Source organism: Xylocopa sonorina, unplaced genomic scaffold (genome assembly GCF_050948175.1).
Source record: "Xylocopa sonorina isolate GNS202 unplaced genomic scaffold, iyXylSono1_principal scaffold0014, whole genome shotgun sequence".
Classification (NCBI taxonomy): Eukaryota; Metazoa; Arthropoda; class Insecta; order Hymenoptera; family Apidae; genus Xylocopa; species Xylocopa sonorina.
Window position 1 is genome coordinate 467039 of NW_027490090.1, and position 27453 is coordinate 494491.

At 30.9% G+C, this 27453-nt stretch overlaps 3 protein-coding genes across 4 annotated transcripts in view; 1 reads left to right on the forward strand and 2 right to left on the reverse strand.

Annotated features, from left to right (window-relative positions):
- The window catches only part of LOC143431680 (protein real-time-like), a 65259-nt gene extending 59683 nt beyond the window's left edge, over positions 1 to 5576 (reverse strand). For both annotated transcript variants that reach the window (XM_076908605.1, XM_076908604.1), the window contains exon 1: positions 5483 to 5576. In XM_076908605.1, coding sequence (XP_076764720.1) covers positions 5483 to 5545 — 63 coding nt within the window. In that variant the 5' untranslated portion in view covers positions 5546 to 5576. The remainder of the gene's footprint in view (positions 1 to 5482) is intronic.
- A 1874-nt stretch (positions 5577 to 7450) lies between these two features.
- On the forward strand, positions 7451 to 15738 carry LOC143431883 (calcium and integrin-binding protein 1-like). The gene is made up of 9 exons (XM_076908859.1): positions 7451 to 7549; positions 7623 to 7657; positions 12219 to 12466; positions 14976 to 15174; positions 15262 to 15279; positions 15335 to 15410; positions 15520 to 15528; positions 15582 to 15590; positions 15679 to 15738. Exons 1-9 carry the CDS (start codon positions 7499 to 7501, stop codon positions 15736 to 15738), a joined length of 705 nt encoding a protein of 234 aa, XP_076764974.1. The 5' UTR covers positions 7451 to 7498.
- Positions 15739 to 21268: 5530 nt separating this feature from the next.
- The window catches only part of LOC143431684 (WD repeat-containing protein 37-like), a 43022-nt gene continuing 36837 nt past the window's right edge, over positions 21269 to 27453 (reverse strand). The window contains exons 7-8 of the mRNA XM_076908610.1: positions 24987 to 25233; positions 21269 to 21410 (exon numbers count right to left, since the gene is read on the reverse strand). Coding sequence (XP_076764725.1) covers positions 21288 to 21410; positions 24987 to 25233 — 370 coding nt within the window. The 3' untranslated portion in view covers positions 21269 to 21287. The remainder of the gene's footprint in view (positions 21411 to 24986; positions 25234 to 27453) is intronic.

Genomic DNA, 27453 nt, shown 5'->3' on the forward strand with positions numbered 1-27453 from the left:
AAAATACCTGATGGAGTGGCAAACAAAAAAAAATATAAAATACTTAACGGTGTGGAAAACTAAAAAAGGTACAAAATATCTAACGGAGTGACAAACAAAAAAAAAATACAAAATACCTAACGGAGTGGCAAACAAAAAAAAATGTAAAATACCTGATAGTGTTGCAAACAAACAAAAAATATATAAAGTACCTGATGGAGTGGCAAACAAAAAAAATATAAAATACTTAACGGTGTGGAAAACTAAAAAAGATACAAAATATCTAACAGAGTGACAAACAAAAAAAAATACAAAATACCTGACAGAGTAGCAAACAAAAAAAGAAATACAAAATACCTGACAGAGTAACAAACAAAAAAGAAAAAAAGAAGTGTGGGCCTTTCGACACTCGCCACTAAAAGGACAGCAACACCCACGGTTTCACAAAAGTACACAATTTCCTATCCATTTCTATATGTACAACATCCTGACCTGTCCCTAATATTCATTTATAATTCCAAACTAGAAGCCAGAAGAGATGACAACGACAAAAATATTCAAAATTAAAGACTTGAGAAACAATACTCCACACTCGCAAGGAAAAGAACTACAACATACCATATATAGAGTGTGAACGACTTAGAATGCGTGCAAATGAGTAAGCATGGCAGTCAGAATGTTTAGAACAAAATAAATAGAAAGAAAGAAGCGAAAACAGCCAAAGTAATAGCCATAAAGCAAAAAAAAAAAACAGGAAAAATACCAGCAGCCCACAAATTACCAACCCTATAAGCCTGCAAACCGTGGCAAAATTTACGAGACAATAATCAACGACTCTATCAACATATTTTGCTCAAAAAGTAAACCCAATACCAGTCACAAGTTCCTGCAAGCCGTAGCAAAATTTACGAGACAATAATCAACGACTCTATTAACATATTTTGCTCAAAAAGTAAACCCAATACCAGTCACAAGTTCCTGCAAGCCGTAGCAAAATTTACGAGACAATAATCAACGACTCTATTAACATATTTTGCTCAGAAAGTAAATCCAATACCAGTCACAAGTGCTCAACCACACACGATATTGTAAAATTGCCTTCAGATGTCTGCTGGACACAAAGTAGCAGAGATTGCGTTAATAAATTTTGAGGAAGCAGCTTCAGGCTTATATAAAAAAAATTCCCAAATTACTAAATAAAAACCAACTTGAACCATGGTACACAACGCTATCACCAAATTGACTTCAGATGTCTGCTGGACCAAAGTGCATAAGATTGCGTTAATAAATTTTAAGGAATCCTTGAAACTTACACAAAAAACAATTACCAAAGACACTTATTACTCCCATAAGACACAATCAAGTCCCCAATCCTTTAAGCATTAGCTTTTACAAGTATCATAAGCTTCTTCAATTTCATACAAAACAAAATTCACAAATTACTAAATGAAAACCAACTTGAACCATGGTACACAACAAGAAGTTTATAGTAGACAAGAGACAATCTCTTTTGTCAAGTGTCAAGAGACACTTTCTCCAAAATATTTCAAACCAAGAACTCCTATAAAGCACAGTAAAGTCCCCAATCCTTTAACCATTACTCTTCAAGTTTATACAAAAAAAAATTGCCAATTACTAAATAAAAACCAACTTGGACCATGGTACACAACAAGAAGTTTATAGTAGACGAGGAACAATCCACTTTCTCCAAAATATTCCAAACCAAGAGCTCCTACAAGGCACAATAAAGTCTTAAGTCCTTTAACCATTACTCTTCAAGCTTATACAAAAAAAATTCCCAAATTATCAAAGAAAAACCAATCTGAACCATGGTACACAACAAGAAGTTTATAATAGGCAAGAGACAATCCACTTTCTCTAAAATATTCCAAACCAAGAACTACCACAAGGCACAGTAAAGTTCTCAATCCTTTAGCCTTTACTCTTCAAGCTAACACAAAAAAAATTTCCAAATTACTAAATAAAAACCAACTTAAACCATGATACACAACAAGAAATTTATAATAGGCAAGAGACAATCCACTTTCTCTAAAATATTCCAAACCAAGAACTCGAATAGGGCACAGTAAAGTTCCCAATCCTTTAACCACTACTCTTCAAGCTTATGCAAAACAAAATTCCCAAATTACTAAATAAAAAACATGTGGAAGTTGAAGAAACATGTGGAGTTTATAGTAGACAAGAGACAATCCACTTTCTCCAAAATATTCCAAACCAAGAACTCCAATAAGGCACAATCCTTTAGCCTTTACTCTTCAAGCTTACAAAAAAATTCCCAAATTACTAAATAAAAAGTTTAAATAAGAAGTTTATAGTAGAAAAGAAGTAATCCACTTTCTCCAAAATATTCCAAACCAAGAACTTCCACAAGGCATAGCAAATCCTTCAACCAATCCTTTAGCCTTTACTCTTCAAGCTTACAAAAAAAATTCCCAAATTACTAAATAAAAAGTTTAAATAAGAAGTTTATAGTAGAAAAGAAGTAATCCACTTTCTTCAAAATATTTCAAACCAAGAACTTCCACAAGGCACAGTGAAGTCGCCAATCCTTTAACCAATCCTTTAGCCTTTACTCTTCAAGCTTACAAAAAAAATTCCCAAATTACTAAATAAAAAGTTTAAATAAGAAGTTTATAGTAGAAAAGAAGTAATCCACTTTCTTCAAAATATTCCAAACCAAAAACTTCCACAAGTGCACAGCAAATCCTTCAACCAATCCTCTAGCCTTTACTCTTCAAGCTTACACAAAAAATTCCCAAATTACTAAGTAAAAAGTTTAAATAAGAAGTTTATAGTATAAAAGAAGTAATCCACTTTCTTCAAAATATTCCAAACCAAGAACTTCCACAAGGCACAGTGAAGTCGCCAATCCTTTAACCAATCCTTTAGCCTTTACTCTTCAAGCTTACAAAAAAAATTCCCAAATTACTAAATAAAAAGTTTAAATAAGAAGTTTATAGTAGAAAAGAAGTAATCCACTTTCTTCAAAATATTCCAAACCAAAAACTTCCACAAGTGCACAGCAAATCCTTCAACCAATCCTCTAGCCTTTACTCTTCAAGCTTACACAAAAAATTCCCAAATTACTAAGTAAAAAGTTTAAATAAGAAGTTTATAGTATAAAAGAAGTAATCCACTTTCTTCAAAATATTCCAAACCAAGAACTCCCACAAGGCACAGTAAAGTCGCCAATCCTTTAACCAATCCTTTAGCCTTTACTCTTCAAGCTTACACAAAAAGAAATTTCCAAATTACTAAATAAAAACCATGTAAAACCATAGCACACAACAAGAACTTTACTTTACCTTTACATCAGCGACCTATTCCACCTGTTCAACCTAAACGAGCTGAATGAAAAAAGGCAATAGCCTTCGCAGAAGATATAGTAGTCACCATAGCACACATCATCAACAGCAAACCCACTCAAATCCAATCGCAGCTGCAAGAAATCCCTTCGCTGAGATCCAAGAATGCCTCTGTAGAACTAAAAAGGAAGTAACTCCTAAAAATTGCTTCTAAAAGTGCTTTATAAGCACTAAGAATGAAGGACAGCAATTAACGAACTGCCTTTCTCCTTTGTGGGTTTCCTTAAATGCAGATTTCTTGGGTCGTGGGTGTACATGGCCCAGGTCAGGATGGTCTACACCTTTTTACTTGAAGAATATCTCAAAATAAATAGAGAAAAGTGCGAAACCAAGCATCTCAAGCATCTTCTACAGAAGAAAATGTGCCACAAAATTTAAAATAACTGACAACCAAAACCCAACCATAGAAATTTGCTACAAAACTGCAGTACGCTATTTGTAAATGTAGTATATTCATAGATTTCAATCTAAATTATGACCAATATGTTGTAACACAGTTACAAAAAGTACAATCTGCATAACTAATCAACAAACACCTATTGTACTCTAAATAAATAAACAAAAAAGTCAATATACCCCATTATAAGCTTCTAATTCACCTAATTCTTACATACGGTTGTAAAATATGGTTGAATATCAGTGGAAACTAAATGAAAAGACTGTGGCTACTTAGAAAGTGCCTTAGACAAGCATCGACATAAGTAAAACACCTGAATTTAAGTATACAAAGACAATAAGCAGTTACAGAAATGACAAAAAAGCAAAAATAACGCGATTAGGTGTATTCATAATGAAAAATATAAGAAACCAATGGGTTAAAATGCAAAAAAAATAAAATCCAATAGACAGATATACCCAAACCCTTAATGCCACACAAAAACCACTCAAACAATTTAAAAAAAATTATTGTTGTGTTTTCTGAGAATATTTTAATTAATTTCTACTTACATTTATCAAATATATAATCAGAAATCTAATTAAAATATTCTTATAAAATAAGAATTAATAAGAAAAAAATAAGAAATAATAATTAATAATAATTATAAAATAAGAAATAATAATTAAAATGTTCTTATAAAATAAGGTAATAATTTTCATCAATTTCATCATATTTTTTATAAGTAATAATATGTTTCTTTATGTAATAATAGATCTTTAAAATAACCCAGTGCGCAGTCAATTGTGTACATTTCCCACTTTTACCTTAGCAACGAGTAATCATCGCTATGCTCGTTTTCTTTTATTAATACCAATCATCTATTTCATTATTATTCAATAGACAATCCAAGATCGCCATCGTCAAACATAATTGTCCACTTAATTCATTTTTACACGTTCTTTACTTTTCAAGTAACGAATACAATACTCCACGTTAATTGAAAAAAATGTTTGATGGGCAGCGTACAGTCTGCTCCGTCTCAGCGGTTGGCTAAGTAAATAATTCTTAGATACAATCTCTACATAAAATCTAAAACCATATATATTTATTTAGTTCAAATCTAATTTTTCATCAACTTACAAGCCCATAATAAAACTTGCTTAACACTGCGCCTTTTCTGCTCTATATTGTTCGTTTATTAATTTATGAATTTTATACTGTTCATTTACTGACCGTTTTTATTTTTACTGACCATTCGCTGTTTATATACCAACCATTTAATATTTTCACCCTTTCGGTAACGATACGCTGATCAAAACTTGATTTAACTCTTTGCGCTTGGAGTCTTCTCCACCGTCAGCGCTTCTAAGTAATTATAACTTCTATCGCTAATATCTGCCAGCGACAGAACATTCTCATTTAAATAAAAAACTTCTAAAAACCTTGTTCATCAAGAAATTACCGTGAAATAAGTTTTATTAAGTTCGATGTCCTTTCGAAGAAGAAATCCAAGTTTACGTTACAATTAAGTCCTCTCGCAGCGATATCCGAGTGCAAAGAGTTAAATCTAAATTTAAATACCCTTCGCGGAAAAACCGTTTAACTCATCGTCTTTCTATTTACATTAATTTTAATTAAATAATGTTGAAAACAACGTACATCGAAGCTAGCGAATAAAATACATATATGTGGGTTTATTATTGAAATAATAAAGATATTAAGTATATAATAAACCTACCATCATCACAAGTGGGAAAGGATGTTTATACACCCGTACAGGTGACTGATATTGTTGTACCATATCACAATTTCTTCTGTGTACCTCTTTTCGAGCTGGTTCAACTAAAACTGGAGAATGAACAGAAATTAACAAACTGTCATCGCGTAACTGCGTTTCAGTTCGATAAAAATCAATTAAGTAGATTAATAATTCAGTAACCTAGCGGTTGTGCTTTTTTGTAGGTTAGAATCAATCAGTTTCTAACCTCGTTTAGTCCATTCGATGGTTGAATTCACTTCACTTAGCAATGTTCGAACGGTAATTAAGCGGAATGGTAACGTTAATGCGATTTATGAAGATGCGAGCATAACCTGTACCCTGTTTTGTACACACGCGAGTATATAACATAACAAACAGAAAAAGTGTAAATCTTCTTAAAGGTGTAATTGAGTTTCATAGGTGGCACTATCGGTGTGTCTTAAGTAAATTTGAAGATTGAAAGAATTAACAACTTTTGACATCGTATATTGTTAATTATTTCTACGAGTTTCGTGTTAACGAGAGTGATACGTTTTAAATAAGGAAATTAATAATAAAAATAACTCGTAAAAAGAAGAGAAAGAATAGAAAGGGAGAAAGGAGAGAGGTAAAGTGTAGTTTATTAGTGATATTACTAGATGAGTAAGTTGGTTGGCAAGACTGATTAGGTTAGAATGGTTTCTGCGCGCGAGATTTGAATTACTATCGATTGTGTATTTGTTAAAATTTATGTGAATTATTAAACTGATGCTATTATTTAACAAATTTATTGATATTATATGTATTATTTTTTGAAAAATCTGTATGGAACTTTTTTTATTTAGAATAGTTGGAATTTTAAAGAATTCAGTACGGAAATTGTTTATTTGTATTACTTTGCATTTTTTTTTTGGAAAAATGAAAATCTTTTTGCTAATTCTTTTAAATATCGAGAGTACTATGTTACGTTGAATTGTACAAATATCGATATATCGATATTCGATACATTCGATATTCGATACAATCGATATACGATACATTCAATATTCGATACAATCGATATTCGATACATTCGATATTGGATACATTCGATATTCGATACATTCGATATTCGATACATTCGATATTCGATACATCGATATTCGAACACATCGATATTCGATACATCGATATTCGAACACATCGATATTCGATACATCGATATTCGATACATCGATATTCGAACACATCGATATTCGATACATCGATATTCGATACATCGATATATAATCGATATTCATTACAATCGACATTCGTTGCAATCGATATATAATCGATATTCGTTACAATCGACATTCGTTGCAATCGATATATAATCGATATTCGTTACAACCGATATATAATCGATATTCGTTACAACCGATATATAATCGATATTTGTTACAATCGACATTCGTTGCAATTGATATATAATCGATATTCGTTACAACCGATATATAATCGATATTTGTTACAATCGACATTCGTTGCAATCGATATATAATCGATATTCGTTACATTCGATATTCGTTGCAATCGACATTCGTTGCAATCGATATATAATCGATATTCGTTACATTCGATATTCGTTGCAATCGACATTCGTTGTAGACATTCGACACATCGACACATCGTCATTCGATACATCGTAGTCACATACGTCGATAGAATTGTGCCAATTATCTGAACTTATTTATATTTATGTACGTAAAAAAACTGCTTTTCTATAATCGTAAAACAAATTTTATATACAAATACAAATAATATAAAGCTACATCAAAATTGCAAACATAATTATTCACTGTTCGTTTAAGGTTATCACTATCTACTTGCGATGTTATCTGCAGATGAAAATTCTCCACTCCAGACGAAAGGAATTTATCGATCTTTTCAGGCGCTAAAAACAAGCACATCGTTTACAATAATACAAAAGGAGTTTCAATGGTTTAAAAAACATCGAATGCGTTTAGATTGTACACAGAATAGTTATTACAAACAATGGGAATAGGTAAAAGCCAGTTTTCTGAGGAAGAACTGCAAGATTATCAGGTATTCAATATTATTAAACAATTGAACTGTTTATAAATTTTATTTATTCACTTAATATTCTTTGACGTTGCAGGATTTGACATACTTTACGAAGAAAGAAATTTTGCAGTAAGTATACATGCACAAACGTAATTCTTTTTTGTACAAATTTAGACGTTATTATATTTTACTTCAAAATTTGTTACTTTTCTAATTGATTTGTATCATATAGTTAGAAAAGAAAAATATTTACAGTAGTTTCTTCTATTTTTATAATGATACTCCCTTTGAATATTATTTTAGATTAATTTCAGCTTAGCTTTTGGATGTTACGTGCAACAAATCGCAAAAATATTCACACTTCTTACACTCGTTACTTTTCGTAGAAGAAATTTCTATATTAAACTGTTTTTTGAGCAAGGATGAAACTCTCGTTTAATATCAACCAACGCACCAAATAATTTAATACATTATTACAAATGCAAATCGCTTTCGAGCAACAAAAAAAATAAATATTCTGAGATAAATATAATTGATGTTTAATCTGTTTAAAAAGTGATAATCGATGAGCTTAATCCACGCTAGAATACCGTTAAATCAATTTTATATTATAATTATGTACAATTATTAATATACAGAAGCAATCGGAGTAGAAATATGGAAATAACGAAAGTATGAGCAAGAATTAACATCGAAACTACAAAAAGAGGAAGAAAATGTTAAAACGAAAAAGATAATGTGTACAAATTCGTACACGTTCCAAAACATGGTTGTCAATCAGTAATAGGAACGCACTACTTTGTATTCCCCTTCGTAATGTTTTTTTTAGCATGTCCTGTTGGTCCGTGTACATCTTTAAAAACACCCTGAATTGGTAATCTACCAGCGACACCTCTTTCTTTAATACTTTTCCAAATAGTTCCGTCTTAAGCAATTTCAGTTTGCTGATTTGGTACGTTACTTCCTCCTTCGTCTTCAGAACTGAAAGGCATGCATCGTCTCGTGCGTTTCTTTGGAATAAAATATTCCAAAGCAATCACTGTCGCTTGACTGATACTCTACATTGTTTTTATCAGGAATTTCGTCATCAGTACTGAAATTCGATAATTTTTCATGCATTTTTCATGCATTTTTCAAATATGTAGAAACTTTTATTCGTTTTGCTATTTTCAGGGCCTGGCGATCGCTATAAAAATAAGTTGAGACCAAGTATAATAACTCTTCGAGTATTTAAGGCTTCTTACTGAAGAATCTACTTTTCAATATATTTCAATATCCGCATAAATGTTTCTTACAAATGTTTCTTTCATTGGTGGTTGCGATTACAAAAAGGGGAATAAAATGTTAAAACGAAAAAGATAACAGACATCTCTGACTAAAAATTGAAATTAAAGAGGCAGCGAACACTTAGCTGGTGTCCAAAATTAATTTATTTACTTGTTAATGAAAACAATGTTACTTTCTGTAAAATAAAAAGAATTTGAGTACATTATTCTTCGAGATTTTGTAGAAATAGAACTTGTTAATGAAAACAATGTTACTTTCTGTAAAATAAAAAGAATTTGGGTACATTATTCTTCGAGATTTTATAGAAATAGAAATATTAAATAGAATAATTTATAGAAATATTAATTACATTTGGAAAATTGTGTAATTGAAATTCTATTTGCTTTTTGAAGTATTTCTTCTTCGAATAATAGATTCATTTAAATGTATTTGTATTTAACATAAGTGTTTCATTTATTAAAATTGTTAATGTAGAATAATTCTTTTGGATGTGAATTTAAGAAGTTTCTGAAAGAATGTCTTATTATTTTTTTTAAATAGAAGACTAAATGTATTAGTTTCGTTTCTTTTTTATTTTAGTTTTAGATTTTAAAGGATTTTTTTTTAAGGCGCTTTTGTGATATTTGTTAGATTTTATTAAATGAAATATTTCAATTACAGTGCTTAATAAAAAGAACAAAATTAAAGCAATTATTAAATTTACCTTTTCGCAAATGAAATTCAGCTTTTCATAAACTAAATTCACCCTTTAATAAATAAAATTCATTCTTTTGCAAATTAAATTCGTATAAGGCATTATTGTGATATTTGTTAGATTTTATTAAATGAAACATTTCAATTACAGTGCTTTTCAAATTCACCTTCTTGCAAATCAAATTCACTCTTTCGCAAATGAAATTCACCTTTTAGCGAACTGAATTATGTGAAATATTTCAATTACGGTGCTTATTAAATTTACCTTTTTGCAAATTTAATTAAGTGAAATATTTCAATTACAATACTTATTAAATTCCCCTTCTTGCAAACTAAATTCACCCTTTTACAAATGAAATCTACCTTTTCAGAAATGAAATTCACACTTTCGCAAATGAAATCCTCCTTTTCGCAATATAATAATAGTTTCCATTGCTAATTGTTTCTATTGTTAATAATTTCCATCGCTAATAGTTTCCATTCCTGATGGTTTCACCTTTTTGCAAACCGAATTCATCCTTTTGCAAATAAAATTCATTCTATTGCAAATTAAATTCATATAAGGTATTATTGTGATATTTGTTAGATTTTATTAAATGAAACATTTCAATTACAGTGCTTTTCAAATTCACCTTCTTGCAAACCAAATTCACTCTTTCGCAAATGAAATTCACCTTTTAGCGAACTGAATTATATGAAATATTTCAATTACGGTGCTTATTAAATTTACCTTTTTGCAAATTTAATTAAGTGAAATATTTCAATTACAATACTTATTAAATTCCCCTTCTTGCAAACTAAATTCAACCTTTTACAAATGAAATCCACCTTTTCAGAAATGAAATTCACACTTTCGCAAATGAAATCCCCCTTTTCGCAATATAATAATAGTTTCCATTGCTAATTGTTCCTATTGTTAATAATTTCCATCGCTAATAGTTTCCATTCCTGATGGTTTCACCTTTTTGTAAACCGAATTCATCCTTTTGCAAATAAAATTCATTCTTTTGCAAATTAAATTCATATAAAGCATTATTGTGATATTTGTTAGATTTTATTAAATGAAACATTTCAATTACAGTGCTTTTCAAATTCACCTTCTTGCAAACCAAATTCACTCTTTCGCAAATGAAATTCACCTTTTAGCGAACTGAATTATATGAAATATTTCAATTACGGTGCTTATTAAATTTACCTTTTTGCAAATTTAATTAAGTGAAATATTTCAATTACAATACTTATTAAATTCCCCTTCTTGCAAACTAAGTTCACCCTTTTACAAATGAAATCCACCTTTTCAGAAATGAAATTCACACTTTCGCAAATGAAATCCCCCTTTTCGCAATATAATAATAGTTTCCATTGCTAATTGTTTCTATTGTTAAAAATTTAACAAATATCTGGGCAACATAAAATGATTCGTACGATGCTGTTCGATTCAAGATCAAACAGAGTCGAACAAAACAACTATTACACATTTTAAACTCGAAAGAAAGCTTTGTTAAGAATCGAAGAAGATCACTTTCAGTTAATTCATATTCATGAATGAAACTAAATTATATTTCTCTAACTTTTTGCTGTAGAAGAAAGAGAATAAAATATGCAAAATTATCAGCCATCTTCACTAAAACTTAACGCTGGATAAATGGACAAAAAAAATGAATAAAAATGTAGAAGAAAATTTATTTAATATTACCTAATAGAGTCTATTCTGGTAAAATCTAAGAAAATAAAGAAGAGAAAGTATTAAAAAAAATTCCATCTTACTTTATTACGCATTATTCTATTAAATAAGATTCATAATTCAATATTTAAGTTAAATTTCTTCTTCTTTTTTTTATATTTAATGTCCGAATAGGCTTCAATTTTTTCTCTGCGGTCCAAGACTTCGTATTCTTACAAATTTGCTATCTAAAAAAATTATGAAACCATTAGCAGAACATATTTTTATTTTACAATAGTGTATTACACTTTTTTAATGGCTAGAATTAATAAAAGATTGCCTAACTTCTTTAGATTCAATGTTCGGAGGACCAAAATTTCTTCTCTGCGCCCAAAACTTTATATTCTTACAAATTTGCTATCTATAAAAATTGTAAAACCATTAGCAGAACATATTTTTATTTTACAATAGTGTATTACACTTTTTTAATAGCTAGAATTAATAAAAGATTGCCTAACTTCTTTAGATTCAATGTTCGGAGGACCAAAATTTCTTCTCTGCGCCAAAGACTTTGTATTCTTACAAATTTGCTATCTATAAAAATTGTAAAACCATTAGCAGAACATATTTTTATTTTACAATAGTCTATTACACTTTTTTAATGGCTAGAATTAACAAAAGATTGCCTAACTTCTTTAGATTCAATGTTCGGAGGACCAAAATTTCTTATCTGCGCCCAAGACTTTGTATTCTTACAAATTTGCTATCTATAAAAATTGTAAAACCATTAGCAGAACATATTTTTATTTTACAATAGTGTATTACACTTTTTTAATAGCTAGAATTAATAAAAGATTGCCTAACTTCTTTAGATTCAATGTTCGGAGGACCAAAATTTCTTCTCTGCGCCCAAGACTTCGTATTCTTACAAATTCGCTATCTAAAAAAATTATAAAACCATTGACAGACCATATTCTTAATTTACAATGGCACATTACACTTTACGATTACTATTTAACAATTAAAATATTGCTTTCTTGTGACCAGCGCCCACCAGAAGTTCAAAGCACTCGCACCAGAGAAAGTTGGTCACAATAGAAACGCGAAGCTGCCAATGTCGAAGATCCTACAGTACCCAGAATTAAGAGCGAACCCATTTGGAGATAGAATTTGCAAGGTCTTCAGCTCCAGCCAAGACGGAGACTGCACCTTCGAAGACTTTCTGGATATGATGTCTGTCTTCAGCGACGCAGCACCCAAAGCTGTGAAAGCTGAACATGCTTTTAGAATATTTGGTAACGCCTATATGCTTCATTCGTTGGCTCTGTTTTTTAACACTAGATTTACCAGCCATTTAAATACAGGGCGCGACAGTAACTATTAGCATCTCAGATATCTTCGAAACTATAAGTTTCACAGAAATTTTTGCTGATATAAAAATGTACAGTTAGAAGGGGACCATCTGTTGACGAGAATAGTTTTTTTGTAAGTGGAGGTATGTCGGACATATGAAGGTCACCTTCATTTTTCTAAATGGATTGGAATGTTTTTTCTTCCGTATTACGATGGAGCATCTTAAAACGAGTTTAAAGTAAATTTAAGCCTTATAATTTGTTTCAGAGTAAGCTTAAACTTTGTAATTCACTTCAAAGCAAGCTTAAGCCTTTCGAAGCAAGTTTAAGTCTTATAATTCTCTATAAAGCAAACTTAAGCCCATCGAGGCAAACTTAAACCTTGTAATTCTCTACAAAGCAATCTGAAGTCTTTTGAAGCAAGTTTAAGCCTTGCAATTCTCTGCAAAGCAAGCATAAACCTTGCAATTCCATTTAAAGCAAACTTAAGCTTTTTGAAACAAATTTAAGCCTTGCAATTCCCTACAAAGAAAACTTAAGCATTGTAATTCAATTTAAAGCAAATTTAAGCCTTGTAATTGCCTTCAAAGCAAATTTAAGCCTTTCGAAGCAAGTTTAAGCTTTGCAATTCCTTTCAAAACAATTTTGTGCCTCTCAAAGTAAGCTTAAGCTTTGCAATTGCTTTCAAAACAATTTTATGCCTCTCAAAGCAAGCTTAAGCTTTGTAATTGCTTTCAAAACAATTTTATGCCTCTCAAAGCAAGTTTAAGCTTTGCAATTTCTTGCAAAACAATTTTAATCCTTTCGAAACAAGCATAAGCCTTGCAATTCTCTGCAAAGCAAGCATAAGCCTTGTTATTCTCTGCAAATCAAGCATAAGCTTTGCAATTCTCTGCAAAGCAAGCATAAGCCTTGCAATTCCTTCCAGAGTAAGATTAAGCTTTGTAATTCTATTTAGAGCAAGCTTAAGCCTTTCGAAGCAAGCTTCAACTTTGCAATTCCCTTCAAAGCAAGCCCTTCAAAGCCTTTTGAAGAAAGCTGGAACTTTGCAATTCTCTGCAAAGCAAGCATAAGCCTTGAAATTCTCTGCAAAGCAAGCGTAAGCTTTGTAATTCCCTTTAAAGTAAGCTTAAGCCTTTTGAAGCAAGTTTAAGCCTTGCAATTCACTTCAAAGCAAACTTAAGCCTCTCAAAGCAAATTTAAGTCTTGCAATTCCCTTCAAAGCAAATTTAAGGCTTCTGAAGCAAACTTAAACCTTGCAATTCTCTTCAAAGTAAACTTAAGCCTTGTAATTCCCCTTAAAGCTTGCTTAAACCTTTTGAAGCAAGCTTGAACGTTGCAATTCCCTTCAAAGCAAACTTAAGCCTTTTGAAGCAAGCTTGAACTTCGCAATTCTCTGCAAAGCAAGCGTAAGCCTTGCAATTGCCTTCAAAGCAAGCATAAGCCTTGCAATTCCTTTCAGAGTAAGCTTGAGCTTTGTAATTCCCTTCAGAGCAAGTTTAAGCCTTTTGAAGCAAGCTTGAACTTTGCATTTCTCTGCAAAGCAAGCATAAGCCTTGAAATTCTGTGCAAAGCAAGCTTAAGCCTTGCAATTCTCCGCAAAGCAAGCATAAGCCTTGCAATTCCTTTCACAGTAAGCTTAAGCTTTGTAATTCCCTTCAGAGCAAGCTTAAACCTTTCGAAGCAAGCTTGAACGTTGCAATTCCCTTCAAAGCAAACTTAAGCCTTTTGAAGCAAGCTTGAACTTCGCAGTTCTCTGCAAAGCAAGCGTAAGCCTTGCAATTGCCTTCAAAGCAAGCACAAGCCTTGCAATTCCTTTCAGAGTAAGCTTGAGCTTTGTAATTCTCTTCAGAGCAAGTTTAAACCTTTTGAAGCAAGCTTGAACTTTGCATTTCTCTGCAAAGCAAGCATAAGCCTTGAAATTCTGTGCAAAGCAAGCTTAAGCCTTGCAATTCTCTGCAAAGCAAGCGTAAACCTTGCAATTCTCTACAAAGCAAGCGTAAGCCTTTTGAAGCAAGCTTGAACTTCGCAATTCCCTTCAAAACAAACTTAAGCCTTTTGAAGCAAGCTTGAACTTTGCAATTCCCTTCAAAGCAAAATTGAACTTTGCAATTCCCTGCAGAGTAAGCTTAAGCCTTTTGAAGCAAGCTTGAACTTTGCAATTCCCTTCAAAGCAAACTTAAGCCTTTCGAAGCAAGCTTCAACTTTACAATTTCCTTCAAAGCAATCTTAAGCCTTTCGAAGCAAGTTTCCATAATACGATACAGCATCATAAAACAAGTTCAACGACCTGTAACATGAAGCGATCGAAGGTCATAGAAAGTAGAAAAAGGCAATAATACTTACGGTTTTAGCAGTAAATGGCGCATACGTTTACAGCAAGTGTTCTCTGGTAAATCTAGTGTTAAATAAGTCTAATTAAGTCTCTTGCTAATTCCAGTTCGCATTACAGATTTCGATGGAGACGACATGCTTGGTATCGGAGACTTAAGGCAAGTTGTAGACAGACTCACTGCTTCGCAGAGATTAAACGAAACAGATATACAACAGGTGCTTCAATACATACTAGACGAAGCTGATCTGGATGATGATGGTGCGCTTAGTTTCGCTGAGTTTGAGCACATCATTGAGAAGAGCAGCGATTTCTCTAAGTAAGAACAATATTAATTGTACAATTGTATCGTCAACATGTTATCGAATGACTTTATTTTCATACGTGTATTTCTATTTATTTTCAGAAGCTTCTCCATACATTTGTAAGGCGCAAATGGTTTCGTAATGCATATTATATATGCACGAATACATTAACAGAAGACTGAGTATCGTATTATGCATCAACGCAGTCGATGAGCCTAAGAAGAAGAAATCTGCATTAAGATTTAGAATCGTTGGCAGTATTTCTCGTTAAGGCCTACTAGAACACGAACGTAGCTTAATTAAGAACTCTCTTAATTGAATCTGCGATGAACATTGATTACGCCTTATATTTCTAATAGTTGATAGAAGTTAGTAATAGTATTTATCTATCCGTAGTTTTGTAAGAAATATATATACACAGAAATATAGCGTAAGTGCGTTGTCTTTCTATTTTTCAATATTATGTTTATGATTCTATTATTTAAAGAATATTATTAAAGTTTTTATATATATTGTAGAATGTTTCTGTAAAATGCAGAGAAGAAATGAGTCGAAGAAGAGGTCATCTTCGATTTTAGGATTAATGCGCAGCTTTGAAAGTTATGCGTACGTAAAACTGCACGAATAGTGGCCAGCGACAGCACTTTAGTATCTTTTGCATTCTGTTGGCGTTTCGTTTAGGTAAAATTAAGTTAAGTACGTCAACAAGTTTCTTGCTTTTATTCAAAATTGGTTCGTAAATGAAATTGCACAATCATCGATTATGCAATAACACAATGTAGAAAACATGAGAAATTCATTTTACATGAAATGAAATGAGAGAATTTCGTTTCAATAAAAAATCTCGAAAATGCAATTAAAAAACAGATAAGAAAAAATGCTAACGGAGAACAGGTAAATTGGTTGCAAATATGTTGGATGAGGTCTTATATAAAATTTTATATAAATTATATTTTATATAAAACATCGATGAAGGACAAAGAATTTAAGATTATAAATTTATTGCTTAAAATTTGAAAGAATCGCAGGCCTATTACTTATGAAAAATATAAAGACACGAAGCAGTTATTATTATTGCAGAAACACTGCCACATGCAAAGCAAAAGTAAATACAATCAATATCTTGCAATTTTAACAATGCAATTGGCGTCTAAAATTTTAAGTTACTACTTCTACTTTATATCGTGTCATTATCTAAGATAAGAAAATTTTAAGAATTAAAGAAATTAAATTAAAGAATATTGGATTAATATGAAGTATATTCTAAGTGACATTTGATTTTTCAAAATTGAAATTAAACGATTTTTACAATTTTCTAACTTTGAAAGTGGTGTAAGTCCATCTGCAACCCGTAAGTATACATCAGTTTAGTAAAATACGCCTAAAACAAATTTATATAAGCAAATTACGTATTGGTAAAACAGTAGAAACATTGTCAGACTTCGTATAATTTGCCTAGATTTTTTAATCAACAAATATATTAACTTTTAATTTTCTCGAAACAGGAGAATATGGACTTACACCACTCTTGAAATAAACGGTGCAATTATGAAAGTGGTCTAAAGTCATATATTTCTTGTTTCGAGATATTTAATGAATTGCATCTGAATAAATTAAAAAATGTTCTTACATTATGCGACCTTTTTATTTAGAATTTTATTAGTCTCGATTAATGGAAATTTATTATGAATATGGAATTTTGTGTGAATTTCATAGGAAAATGTTGTTTTTAAAGTTTGAATTAACTTGGAACATTTTCAAAATTAACTGAATGTCCCATAAATGACTTAAAGCAATAAAAAACTATGAGTTTTATTATTTGAAACAATAACTTGCTTTGTTTTCAGATACAGTAGTATTGTTAAGAAGAGATCCTTTCGCTGATAAATTGTATATCGTTAAGTTCGTCTCAAGTTAATGCTATTAATAATATTGTTATTATTATAATATATGTTATTAATGTTATTAATAGCATTAATTTAGGTTCATCTTCTTAAGTTAATGCCATCATTAATAGTATTAACTTAAGGTTGATCTTCTTAAGATAATGTTATTATTAATGTCATTATTGTTATTAATAGTATTAACTTAAGGTTCGTCCTCTTAAGTTAATGCTATTATTATTGCTATTAATATTATTAATAGCATATGAAGACGAACCTAATGTTAATAATATTAATGTTATTAATAGTGTTAACTTAAGTACGTCTTCTTAAGTTAAATCTAATTTAATGCTATCAATGTTATTAATAGTGTTAACTTAGGTTCCTCTTCTTAAGTTAACGCTGTTTCTAATACTATTAATAACATTGATAGCGTTGAAACTTATGTTTCGTCTTCTCAAATTAATGCTATTGAAGTTATTAATTTCTATAGAATTATTTGTAAAAATTTGTTCTTTCATTTAAAATTTATTATTAAGTTTCAATATTTTATGTCTTTATGCATCTATATGCAGGAACAAATCACTGTCATTGCTACATTTATACTATGTATCATACATGTACCCATAATTATGAAAGTGATCTAAGTCATGTATTTCTTGTTTCGAGATATTTAATGAATTGCATTTGAATAAGTTAACAAATGTTCTTACATTATGCGACCTTTTTATTTAGAATTTTATTAGTCTCGATTAATGGAAATTTATTATGAATAGGGAATTTTGCAGGAGGTTATTAGCAGGAGAAACTATCAAGAAGGAAACTATTAGCAACAATTGTCAGCAATGAAAATTATTAACAATAGAAACTGTTAGCTATGGAAACTATAAGTAATCGAAACTATTGTCAATAGAAACTATTTGCAATAAAAATTATTAGCAATGCTAGCTATTGCCAATAGAAATTACAAGCAACGATATCCTCTTCTTCTAGATTTAAATTTATAATTCTCTGCTCATTTAAAGTAGATCTTGAATATCTACATAAGTTTCTTCAATTGTTATACTACTTTCAACCAATTTAGTAGACATCACAATTATATCGTACTTTTATCATAGAACAGAATATTCCTTTAAAACGACTTCCAAATCTTAAAGAAAATTTTTTTATCAACAATAATTTATGAGATTGCTTTTATCACTAAATACACAATTTTAAGCGTTTATTCTGCTTCTGAAAATGGCCCATAATTTTGAAAGTGGTCCAAGTCATATATTTCTTGCTTTGAATAAATTAAAAAATATTTTTACATTATGCGACCTTTTTATTTAGAATTTTATTAGTCTCGATTAATGGAAATTTATTATGAATAGGAAATTTTGTGTGAATTTCATACGAAAATGTTGTTTTTAAAGTTTGAATTAACTTGGAACATTTTCAAAATTAACTGAATGTCCTACAAATGACTCAAAGCAATAGAAAACTATGAGTTTTATTACTTGAAACGATAATTTTAATGAAATAATTCATGAACATTTATCAATTATTTTAAAAAAGTAATCCATTTTTATCATTTCGAGTTTTTAAGATTCTTAAAATGTTTTTGTAAAACTGGAGGGATGTTTGGCAGTAAACACATAATATTTTCATGTTTTTCTTTCGTTACTGGTCTAGTGCTGGTGTATAATGAAAGTAGCTTAATATTTCCGTATATTTTTGGTCTTTCTCTTTTAGGTGAAAGATCCAAAACGTGGAATTCAGAATCATCTAAAGAAGTTTTATAGAACATTTGATAAGGTTCATTTTTCAAGAATCTCATCCATTGTATTTGCAGCCAAGAGACAAATTCGTCCACGACATTTTTTACTCTTCTTGTCGTCGACTCTTCTAGCGATTTCGTTGAAATAAAATCCGGCTGCGACATTCGTTTTATCAAAAATGTATCGTTTATCGGTTAATTATGTAGTTCAGAAACTCGTGAAAGAGAGCCACGCACCATTTTCAAGTTAGCCTTTGTAATAGCTTCTATCGCAAAATATTAATATTTTAATAATAGCCTCTATTTTTATAATATTACTACTGTAGTAACAGTTACCATTGCTAAAATATTGCAGTTTTAGTAATAATTTCTACTGCTAAGTATTTTAATAGTAGTTTAGTAATGGTTTCTGTTCCAATAATATTAATATTTTAGTAATAACTTCCATTCCCAAAATATTCCTACTTTTCTAATAGTTACTATTACTAATTATAGTTTCTATTACAAAATATTGCTACTTTGGCAATAGTTTCTATTGCAAAATATTGCTATTTCAGTGATAGTTTCTATTGCTAAGATGTTAATATTTTAACCATAATTTCTGCTCCTATAATATTACTATTTTAGTAATAGCTTCTATTGTTAAAATATTAATATTTAAATTATTAATATGAACGATTAACAATAGAAACTATTTGCAGTGGAAATTATTAGCAAAAGAAATTATTAGTAATAAAAGCTATTAGCAAAGGAAATTATTAACAACTGAAACTACTGATTACTATAATATTACTAATGTAATAGAAACTATTAGCAATGGAATCTATTAACAAGAGTAACTATCAGCAATGGAAATTATTAATATGAACTATTAACAATAGAAACTATTTGCAGTGGAAATTATTAGCAAAAGAAATTATTAGTAATAAAAGCTACTAGCAAAGGAAATTATTAACAACTGAAACTACTGATTACTATAATATTACTAATGTAATAGAAACTATTAGCAATGGAATCTATTAACAAGAGTAACTATCAGCAATGGAAATTATTAATATGAACTATTTGCAGTGGAAATTATTAGCAGGAGAAATTATTAGTAATAAAAGCTATTAGCAAAGGAAATTATTAACAACTGAAACTACTAATTACTATAATATTACTAATGTAATAGGAATTATTAGCAATGGAATCTATTAACAAGAGTAACTATAAACAGTGGAAACTATTAGCAAAAGAAACTACCAGCAAGGAAGCTTAACAATAGTTGTTAGCAATAGAAATAATTAGCAATAATTGCTAACAAGAGATACGATTAGCACAAGAATCTATTAGCAACAGAAACTATTAACACTAACTTACAAAATTTCGCTTATCACCGTCGATTTTTCGAGGTTTTCGTTTGCCAATCTTATCGTCAATTCTGTCCCTCTATTTTCTCAAAATTGTGAAGATATCCATATGCAAATAATTACAAGATTTTTTGTATTATATGTTTATTTATTTATTTATATTTTGTTAGTACTACTCAGTATTCACCTTCCAAATGAAACGAAACGAAGCAATCATCGAGATGAAGAGCAATTCCACAAGATTTACACATTAAATTAGTTCTGCTAATTTTTTTCTTTCTGTAACTCACACGATACCTGCGTTTTCTGTTGTTGGTTCCTGAAATACGTATCAGCTGGACCTCCAAGTTCTCTTCAAGAACAGGTGAATGATCTTTTACTCAAGATTCGCATATTTTCAATGAAAACGTCATAAAAGTGGAGTTTCTTGGAAGTTTCTCTGTATTATAACGTTGTTGCAGTACAAACGCGTTGTGTAAAGCGCAATTGAAGAGGCACATGGCCACTTTTCGTTGACCATTTTATGGTTTTCCGGATGATAGCTCAGAAATTTGATGATTGCTCGATCTACTGCCTTCGTATATTTACTGTAATCCAAAATAGATGCGGGTGTTTTAAATAAAAAGAAGATTTTTAAGAAAGAAGAAGATTTTTTAAGAAAATAAAGATAATCGCAATCACTAACCAACGCAAATTACCCTTGAAAAGGAACATCCAAGTGCAAATGGTTGTGGATTTTTCAAATAAGAAGCTTTAGAGAAACATGCATTTGCAAAAAATCTGCGATAAAATAAAAATAATCGCAATCACTAACCAACGCAAATTACCCTTGAAAAGGAACATCCAAGTGCAAATGGTTGTGGATTTTTCAAATAAAAAGCTTTAGAGAAACATGCATTTGCAAAAAATCTGCCATAAAATAAGATAATCGCAATCACTAACAAACTTAAATGTCCCTTTCAAAAGGAACATCCAAGTGCAAATGGTTTAATTTTATCAGAACAACGGTTGAACTGTCTCAATGATTTTAATTATAATTATGGGGCGTACAATTAAATCTTAAACTTAGAGTTTAACTTGACGTAACATTAAACTGAACTAGATAAATATATATATATTTGCAATGTGTACATTCAACACTCTTTAAGAGGTACAATGCTCCATCCGAGGACCAGTCTATCAAAACCACAGGAGAACAGATTGCAGACACCGCTGTCTTCAGCCCAGGCTACTGATGAGATCATCCTGCGGTGACCCTGAAAATAACATCAAATATTAATACATTTATACTACCTTTTCTACTTTCTTACTATAGAAAATATGGGCCCATAATTATGAAAGTAGTTTAAGTCAAAATAAAAAAAAATGAGTTTATCAGTTATTTCACAGCGCATTACTTCAAACTAAATTTTAATCAATGTAATTTTTACGATATAGTCAAAAATGAACGTATTAAACTTTGCACCCTTTTCTTGCTAATTACAGTCCTGGTAGCATTATAAAAATTACAAAGCTTCCAGAAGCCGCAGATTATACGATTAGAAAGAGAAAAGAACTCATTGTATTAGCATTATGTGGAATCAGAGGGTGCTGCAGTTCAACAGTGCCTACAGCAACTATTGAAAATAATTATTGACCAACGCAGACCTTTTACTTAATAGCAAATGATATATAGTTAGAATTAAATGCCATTTTCCCATATTTTTCAGAATAATTCATTCATATCAATATACATGTAAATGCGATAATATATAATCAAACAAAGAAATTTATATATCCAAGTATGTACATTAATGTACTAATTATGTACATTCGTACGATCGTTTAAGATATGTGCCCATAATTATGAAAGTAGTTTAAGTCAAAATAAAAAAAAATGAGTTTATCAGTTATTTCACAGCACATTATTTGAAACTAAATTTTAATCAATGTAATTTTTACGATATCGTCAAAAATGAACCATTAGATGGTTGTTGTAATTTCAACATTGTATGGAATTCATTTAGTGTCAATTATGAAAGTGGTCTAAGCGAAAAATTTAAAGACATTATATAAAGATAACTTGAAAATGACGCGTGGCTCTCTTTCACGAGTTTCTGAAGTACATAATAAACCGATAAACGATACATTTTTGATAAAACGAATGTCGCAGCCGGATTTTATTTCAACGAAATCGCTAGAAGAGTCGACGACAAGAAGAGTAAAAAATGTCGTGGACGAATTTGTCTTTTGGCTGCAAATACAATGGATGAGATTCTTGAAAAATGAACCTTATCAAATGTTCTATAAAACTTCTTTAGATGATTCTGAATTCCACGTTTTGGATCTTTCACCTAAAAGAGGAAGACCAAAAATATAAGGAAATATTAAGTTACTTCCTTTATACACCAGCACTAGACCAGTAACGAAAGGAAAACAAAGATATTATGTGTTTACTGCCACACATCCCTCCAGTTTTACAAAAACATTTTAAGAATCTTAAAAACTCGAAATGATAAAAATGAATTACTTTTTTTAAATAATTGATAAATGTTCATGAATTATTTCATTAAAATTATCGTTTAAAATAATAAAACTCATAGTTTTTTATCGCTTCAAGTCATTTATAGGACATTCAGTTAATTTTGAAAATGGTCCAAGTCGATTCAAACTTGAAAAACAACATTTTCGTATGAAATTCACACAAAATTTCCTATTCATAATAAATTTCCATTAATCGAGACTAATAAAATTCTAAATAAAAAGGTCGCATAATGTAAAAATATTTTTTAATTTATTCAAAACAAGAAATATATGACTTGGACCACTTTCAAAATTATGGGCACATATGTCTGCCATTTTCAGAAGCAGAATAAATGCTTAAAATTGTGTATTTAGTGATAAAAGCAATCTCATAAATTATTGTTGATAAAAAAATTTTCTTTAAGATTTGGAAGTCGTTTTAAAGGAATATTCTGTTCTATGATAAAAGTACGATATAATTGTGATGTCTACTAAATTGGTTGAAAGTAGTATAACAATTGAAGAAACTTATGTAGATATTCAAGATCTACTTTAAATGAGCAGAGAATTATAAATTTAAATCTAGAAGAAGAGGATATCGTTGCTTGTAATTTCTATTGGTAATAGCTAGCATTGCTAATCATTTTTATTGCAAATAGTTTCTATTGACAATAGTTTCGATTACTTATAGTTTCCATAGCTAACAGTTTCTATTGTTAATAATTTTCATTGCTGACAATTATTACTAATAGTTTCCTTCTTGATAGTTTCTCCTGCTAATAACGTCTTGCAAAATTTCCTATTCATAATAAATTTCCATTAATCGAGACTGATAAAATTCTAAATAAAAAGGTCGCATAATGTAAAAATATTTGTTAAAATAGCAACACATATGTTTGCTATTTTCAAAAGCAGGATAAACGCTTAAAATTGTTTGTATTCAGTGATAAAAGCAATCTAATACATTATTCTCGATAAAAAAAATTTTTCTTAAGATTTGGAAGCCATTTTAAAGGAATATTCTGTTGTATGATAAAAGTACGATATAATTGTAATGTTTACTAGATCGGTTGAGGAGAGTAGTACAGCAATCGAAGAAATTTATCTATTGATACTGAAATTTATCTATTGAATTTATCTAGTTGATACGATCAGAGAATTATAAATTTAAATTTAGAAGAAGAATAGGATATATTTGCTAATAATTTCTATGACAATTATATTCTAATATTTTAAAATAATTTCTATGATAGCATTGTTAATCATTTTTATTGCAAATGGTTTTTAGTGATAATAGTTTCCATAGTTAATAGTTTCTATTGTTAATAATTTTCATTGCTGACAACTATTGCCAATAGTTTCCACCGCTAATAGTTTCTATTGCTAATAAATTCTCTTTGCTAATAATTACTATTGCCAATGGTTTACATTGATAATAATTTCCATTGCAAACAATTCCTACTCCACGTTAGTGCTGTAAATAGATTCTCTTGCTAATAGATTCTCTTGCTGGTAATTGTTATGGCAAATTAATAATAATTTCTATTGCAAACAATTTCTACTCCACGTTGGTGCTGCAAATAGGATTCTCTTGCTAATAGATTCTCTTGTAAATAGATTCTCTTGTAAATAGATTCTCTTGTAAATAGATTCTTTTGTAAATAGATTCTCTGTGAATAGGTTCTCTGTAAATAGATTCCCTTGCTAATAGATTGCCTTGCAAATAGAGTCTCTTGCTAATAATTACTATTGCAAATTGCTAATAATTTCCATTGCAAACAATTTCTACTCCACGTTGGTGCTGTAAATAGATTCTCTTGCTAATAGTTTCTCTTGCTCATATATACTCTTGCTAATAGTTTGGATTGTCAATAGTTTTCATTGCTTGTAATTTCCATTGCTAATAGTACCTCTTCCAGATAACTATTGCTAACAGTTTGCAGTGTTTATAGTTTCCATTGCTAAAGGTTTACACTGCTGATAATTGCCATTGCTAATAGTTCTGTTAATGGTTTTCATTCCTAACAACTATTGCTAATAGATTTTCTTGCTAACAGATTGCAGTATTTATAGTTTCTATTGCTAAAGGTTTGCATTGCTAATAGCAAAAAAAAAAAAACAACTAATACGATGTCTGGCATGCTATCCCTTTTTTTCTGGATGCGTTGCTCAATTTAACAAATATACTTGTTAGTACACTTCGTACTAACGTTGTTCTTATTTTGTTGATTAAAATATGCACGACGGCTATAACCGTCATTTGCGTACACATCGCCAAGGAGTCAAAGTGTTAATTATAAAAAGTAATCATAGACAAATCTTGGACTTACTTGTCTGCTGGTTCTAGGCAATCTGGCCAATCGTTGTCCATTAAGATCGAACAATCTGATCTGCCTGTTGTCGTGTGGAATGGCGACGATGCCACTGCTGGACACAGCCAGACGATTGGCAGCACTGTCTCCACGTATTGTAGCCAAAGGACTTCGTATGTTCCTCAACTCCCACACCTTCACGCTTCTATCATCAGAGCCTGAGACGATTTTGTCCTCGCGTGTGAAAACAGCTGACGTCACTGTCCTGTTAAAAATAAATGGAACAGTACTTAGTAATGTGTCATAGCAGAGGATGAGAGTTAGAGTTTGATGAGAGATGTGATAGAGTCTGTTTTGAGGATTTATGAAGTGTTTTTGGTAAGTTGAGTTGCTTGGTAAGTCCTTTTGGTGGTTTTGTATTAGTATATATGGTTTGTTTTAGTTGGAGTCAGGGTAAATTGAGTTTGTATGGGGTTTTATAGTCAATGCTAAGATGAGATAAGGTGTAATGAAGTCGAAATTAAGCTGAGATCAAAGTTAAGGTAAGATAAGGCAAGTCTAAAGCATTAGCAAAGCTAAGGTAAGTCCAAAACTAAGCTAAGGTAAGGTAAGGTAAGAACAAAGCCAAGAAAAGCTAAGTTAAGACCAAAGTTAAGCTAAACTTAGCTCAACTATGATCAAAGCTAGGCTAAACTGAGCTCAATTAAGATCAGAGCTAAGCTAAACTGAGCTCAACTAAGACCAAAGCTAAGCTAAACTGAGCTCAACTAAGATCAGAGCTAAGCTAAACTGAGCTCAACTAAGACCAAAGCTATGCTGAGCTGAGCTAAGATCAAAGCTAAGCTAAACTGAGCTCAACTAAGACCAAAGCTAAGCTAAACTGAGCTCAACTAAGATCAAAGCTAAGCTGAGCTCAACTAAGATCAAAGCTAAGCTAAACTGAGCTGAACTAAGACCAAAGCTAAGCTAAACTGAGCTCAACTAAGACCAAAGCTGAGCTAAGCTAAGACCAAAGCTGAGCTAAGCTAAGACCAAAGCTGAGCTAAGCTAAGACCAAAGCTGAGCTAAGCCATGACCAAAGCCAACCTGAGCTAAGACCAAAGCTAAGCTAAGCTAAGCTAAGACCAAAGCTGAGCTAAGCTAAGACCAAAGCTGAGCTAAGCTAAGCTAAGTCAAAACTAAGCTAAGCTAAGTCAAAACTAGGCTAAGTCATTTCAGTAAATATTGCATAATCAAACCTAAACTAAGCTAAGATCAGAGCCAAGTCAAGCCATTTCAGTAAATATTCCATAATGAAAGCTAAATTAAGCTAAGTCATTTTAGTAAATGTTTCATGATCAAAGCTAAACTAAGCCAAGTCAAAGCTAAGCCAACTCAGGTCAGTAAATATTCCACAATCAAAGCTAAACTAAGCTAAGATCAGAGCTAAGCCAAGTAATTTCAGTAAATATTCCATAATGAAAGCTAAACTAAGTTAATATCAGAGCTAAGCCAAGTAATTTCAGTAAATAATCCATAACGAAAGCTAAACTAAGTTAATATCAGAGCTAAGTAATTTTAGTAAATATTCCACAATCAAAGCTAAACTAAGCTAAGATCAGAGCTAAGCCAAGTAATTTTAGTAAATATTCCCTAATCGAAGCTAAACTAAGCTAAGCCCATTAGTAATTGAAGCAGTACCCAGCAGTAATTGAAGAACAGAAGACTTGGAGAGCAGTAATTGGAGAACAGAAGACTTGGAGAGCAGTAATTGGAGAACAGTAATTGCAGAACAGAAGACTTGGAGGGCAGTAATTGCAGAACAGAAGGTTTGCAAAACAGTAATTGGAGAACAGAAGATTTGGAGAGCAGTAATTGGTGAACAGAAGACTTGGAGAGCAGTAATTGCAGAACAGAAAACTTGGAGAGCAGTAATTGCAGAACAGAAGACTTGGAGAGCAGTAATTGCAGAACAGAAAACTTGGAGAGCAGTAATTGCAGAACAGAAGACTTGGAGAGCAGTAATTGGAGAACAGAAGGCTTGCAAAACAGTAATTGCAGAACAGAAAACTTGGAGAGCAGTAATTGCAGAACAGAAGACTTGGAGAGCAGTAATTGGAGAACAGAAGATTTGGAAAATAGTAATTGGAGAACAAAAGATTTGGAAAACAGGCTTCATAGATCAAAGTTCGAAATTGTTAGCACTAAAAGACGTCAGTTTGATCGGAAACGAAAAGATGAAACTTGTCAAGTGGGTTGACTGCACGAAGTACAGTTAACAATCTCAGAAACCTACTTAGCCTTGACTTCGCTTAACTTAGCTTCAACTTTGACTTAGTTTATCTATAACATAGCTCAGCTTTACCTTAGCTTTAACTTAACTTAGCTTAGCTTTGACTTAGCTTGAGGTTTGCTTTACCGTAGCTCAAGCTTTGCTTTACCTTAGCTCAAGCTTTGCTTTACCTTAGCTCAAGCTTTGCTTTACCTTAGCTTTGACTTAACTTAA

Excerpts from the sequence above, each read along its gene's own strand:
- LOC143431883 (XM_076908859.1), top strand. The coding sequence starts at position 7,499 with ATGGGAATAGGTAAAAGCCAGTTTTCTGAGGAAGAACTGCAAGATTAT. Across the intron at positions 7,550-7,622 it reads AAGAACTGCAAGATTATCAG|GATTTGACATACTTTACGAA; the intron begins GTATTCAATATT and ends TTGACGTTGCAG. Across the intron at positions 12,467-14,975 it reads ACATGCTTTTAGAATATTTG|ATTTCGATGGAGACGACATG; the intron begins GTAACGCCTATA and ends TTCGCATTACAG.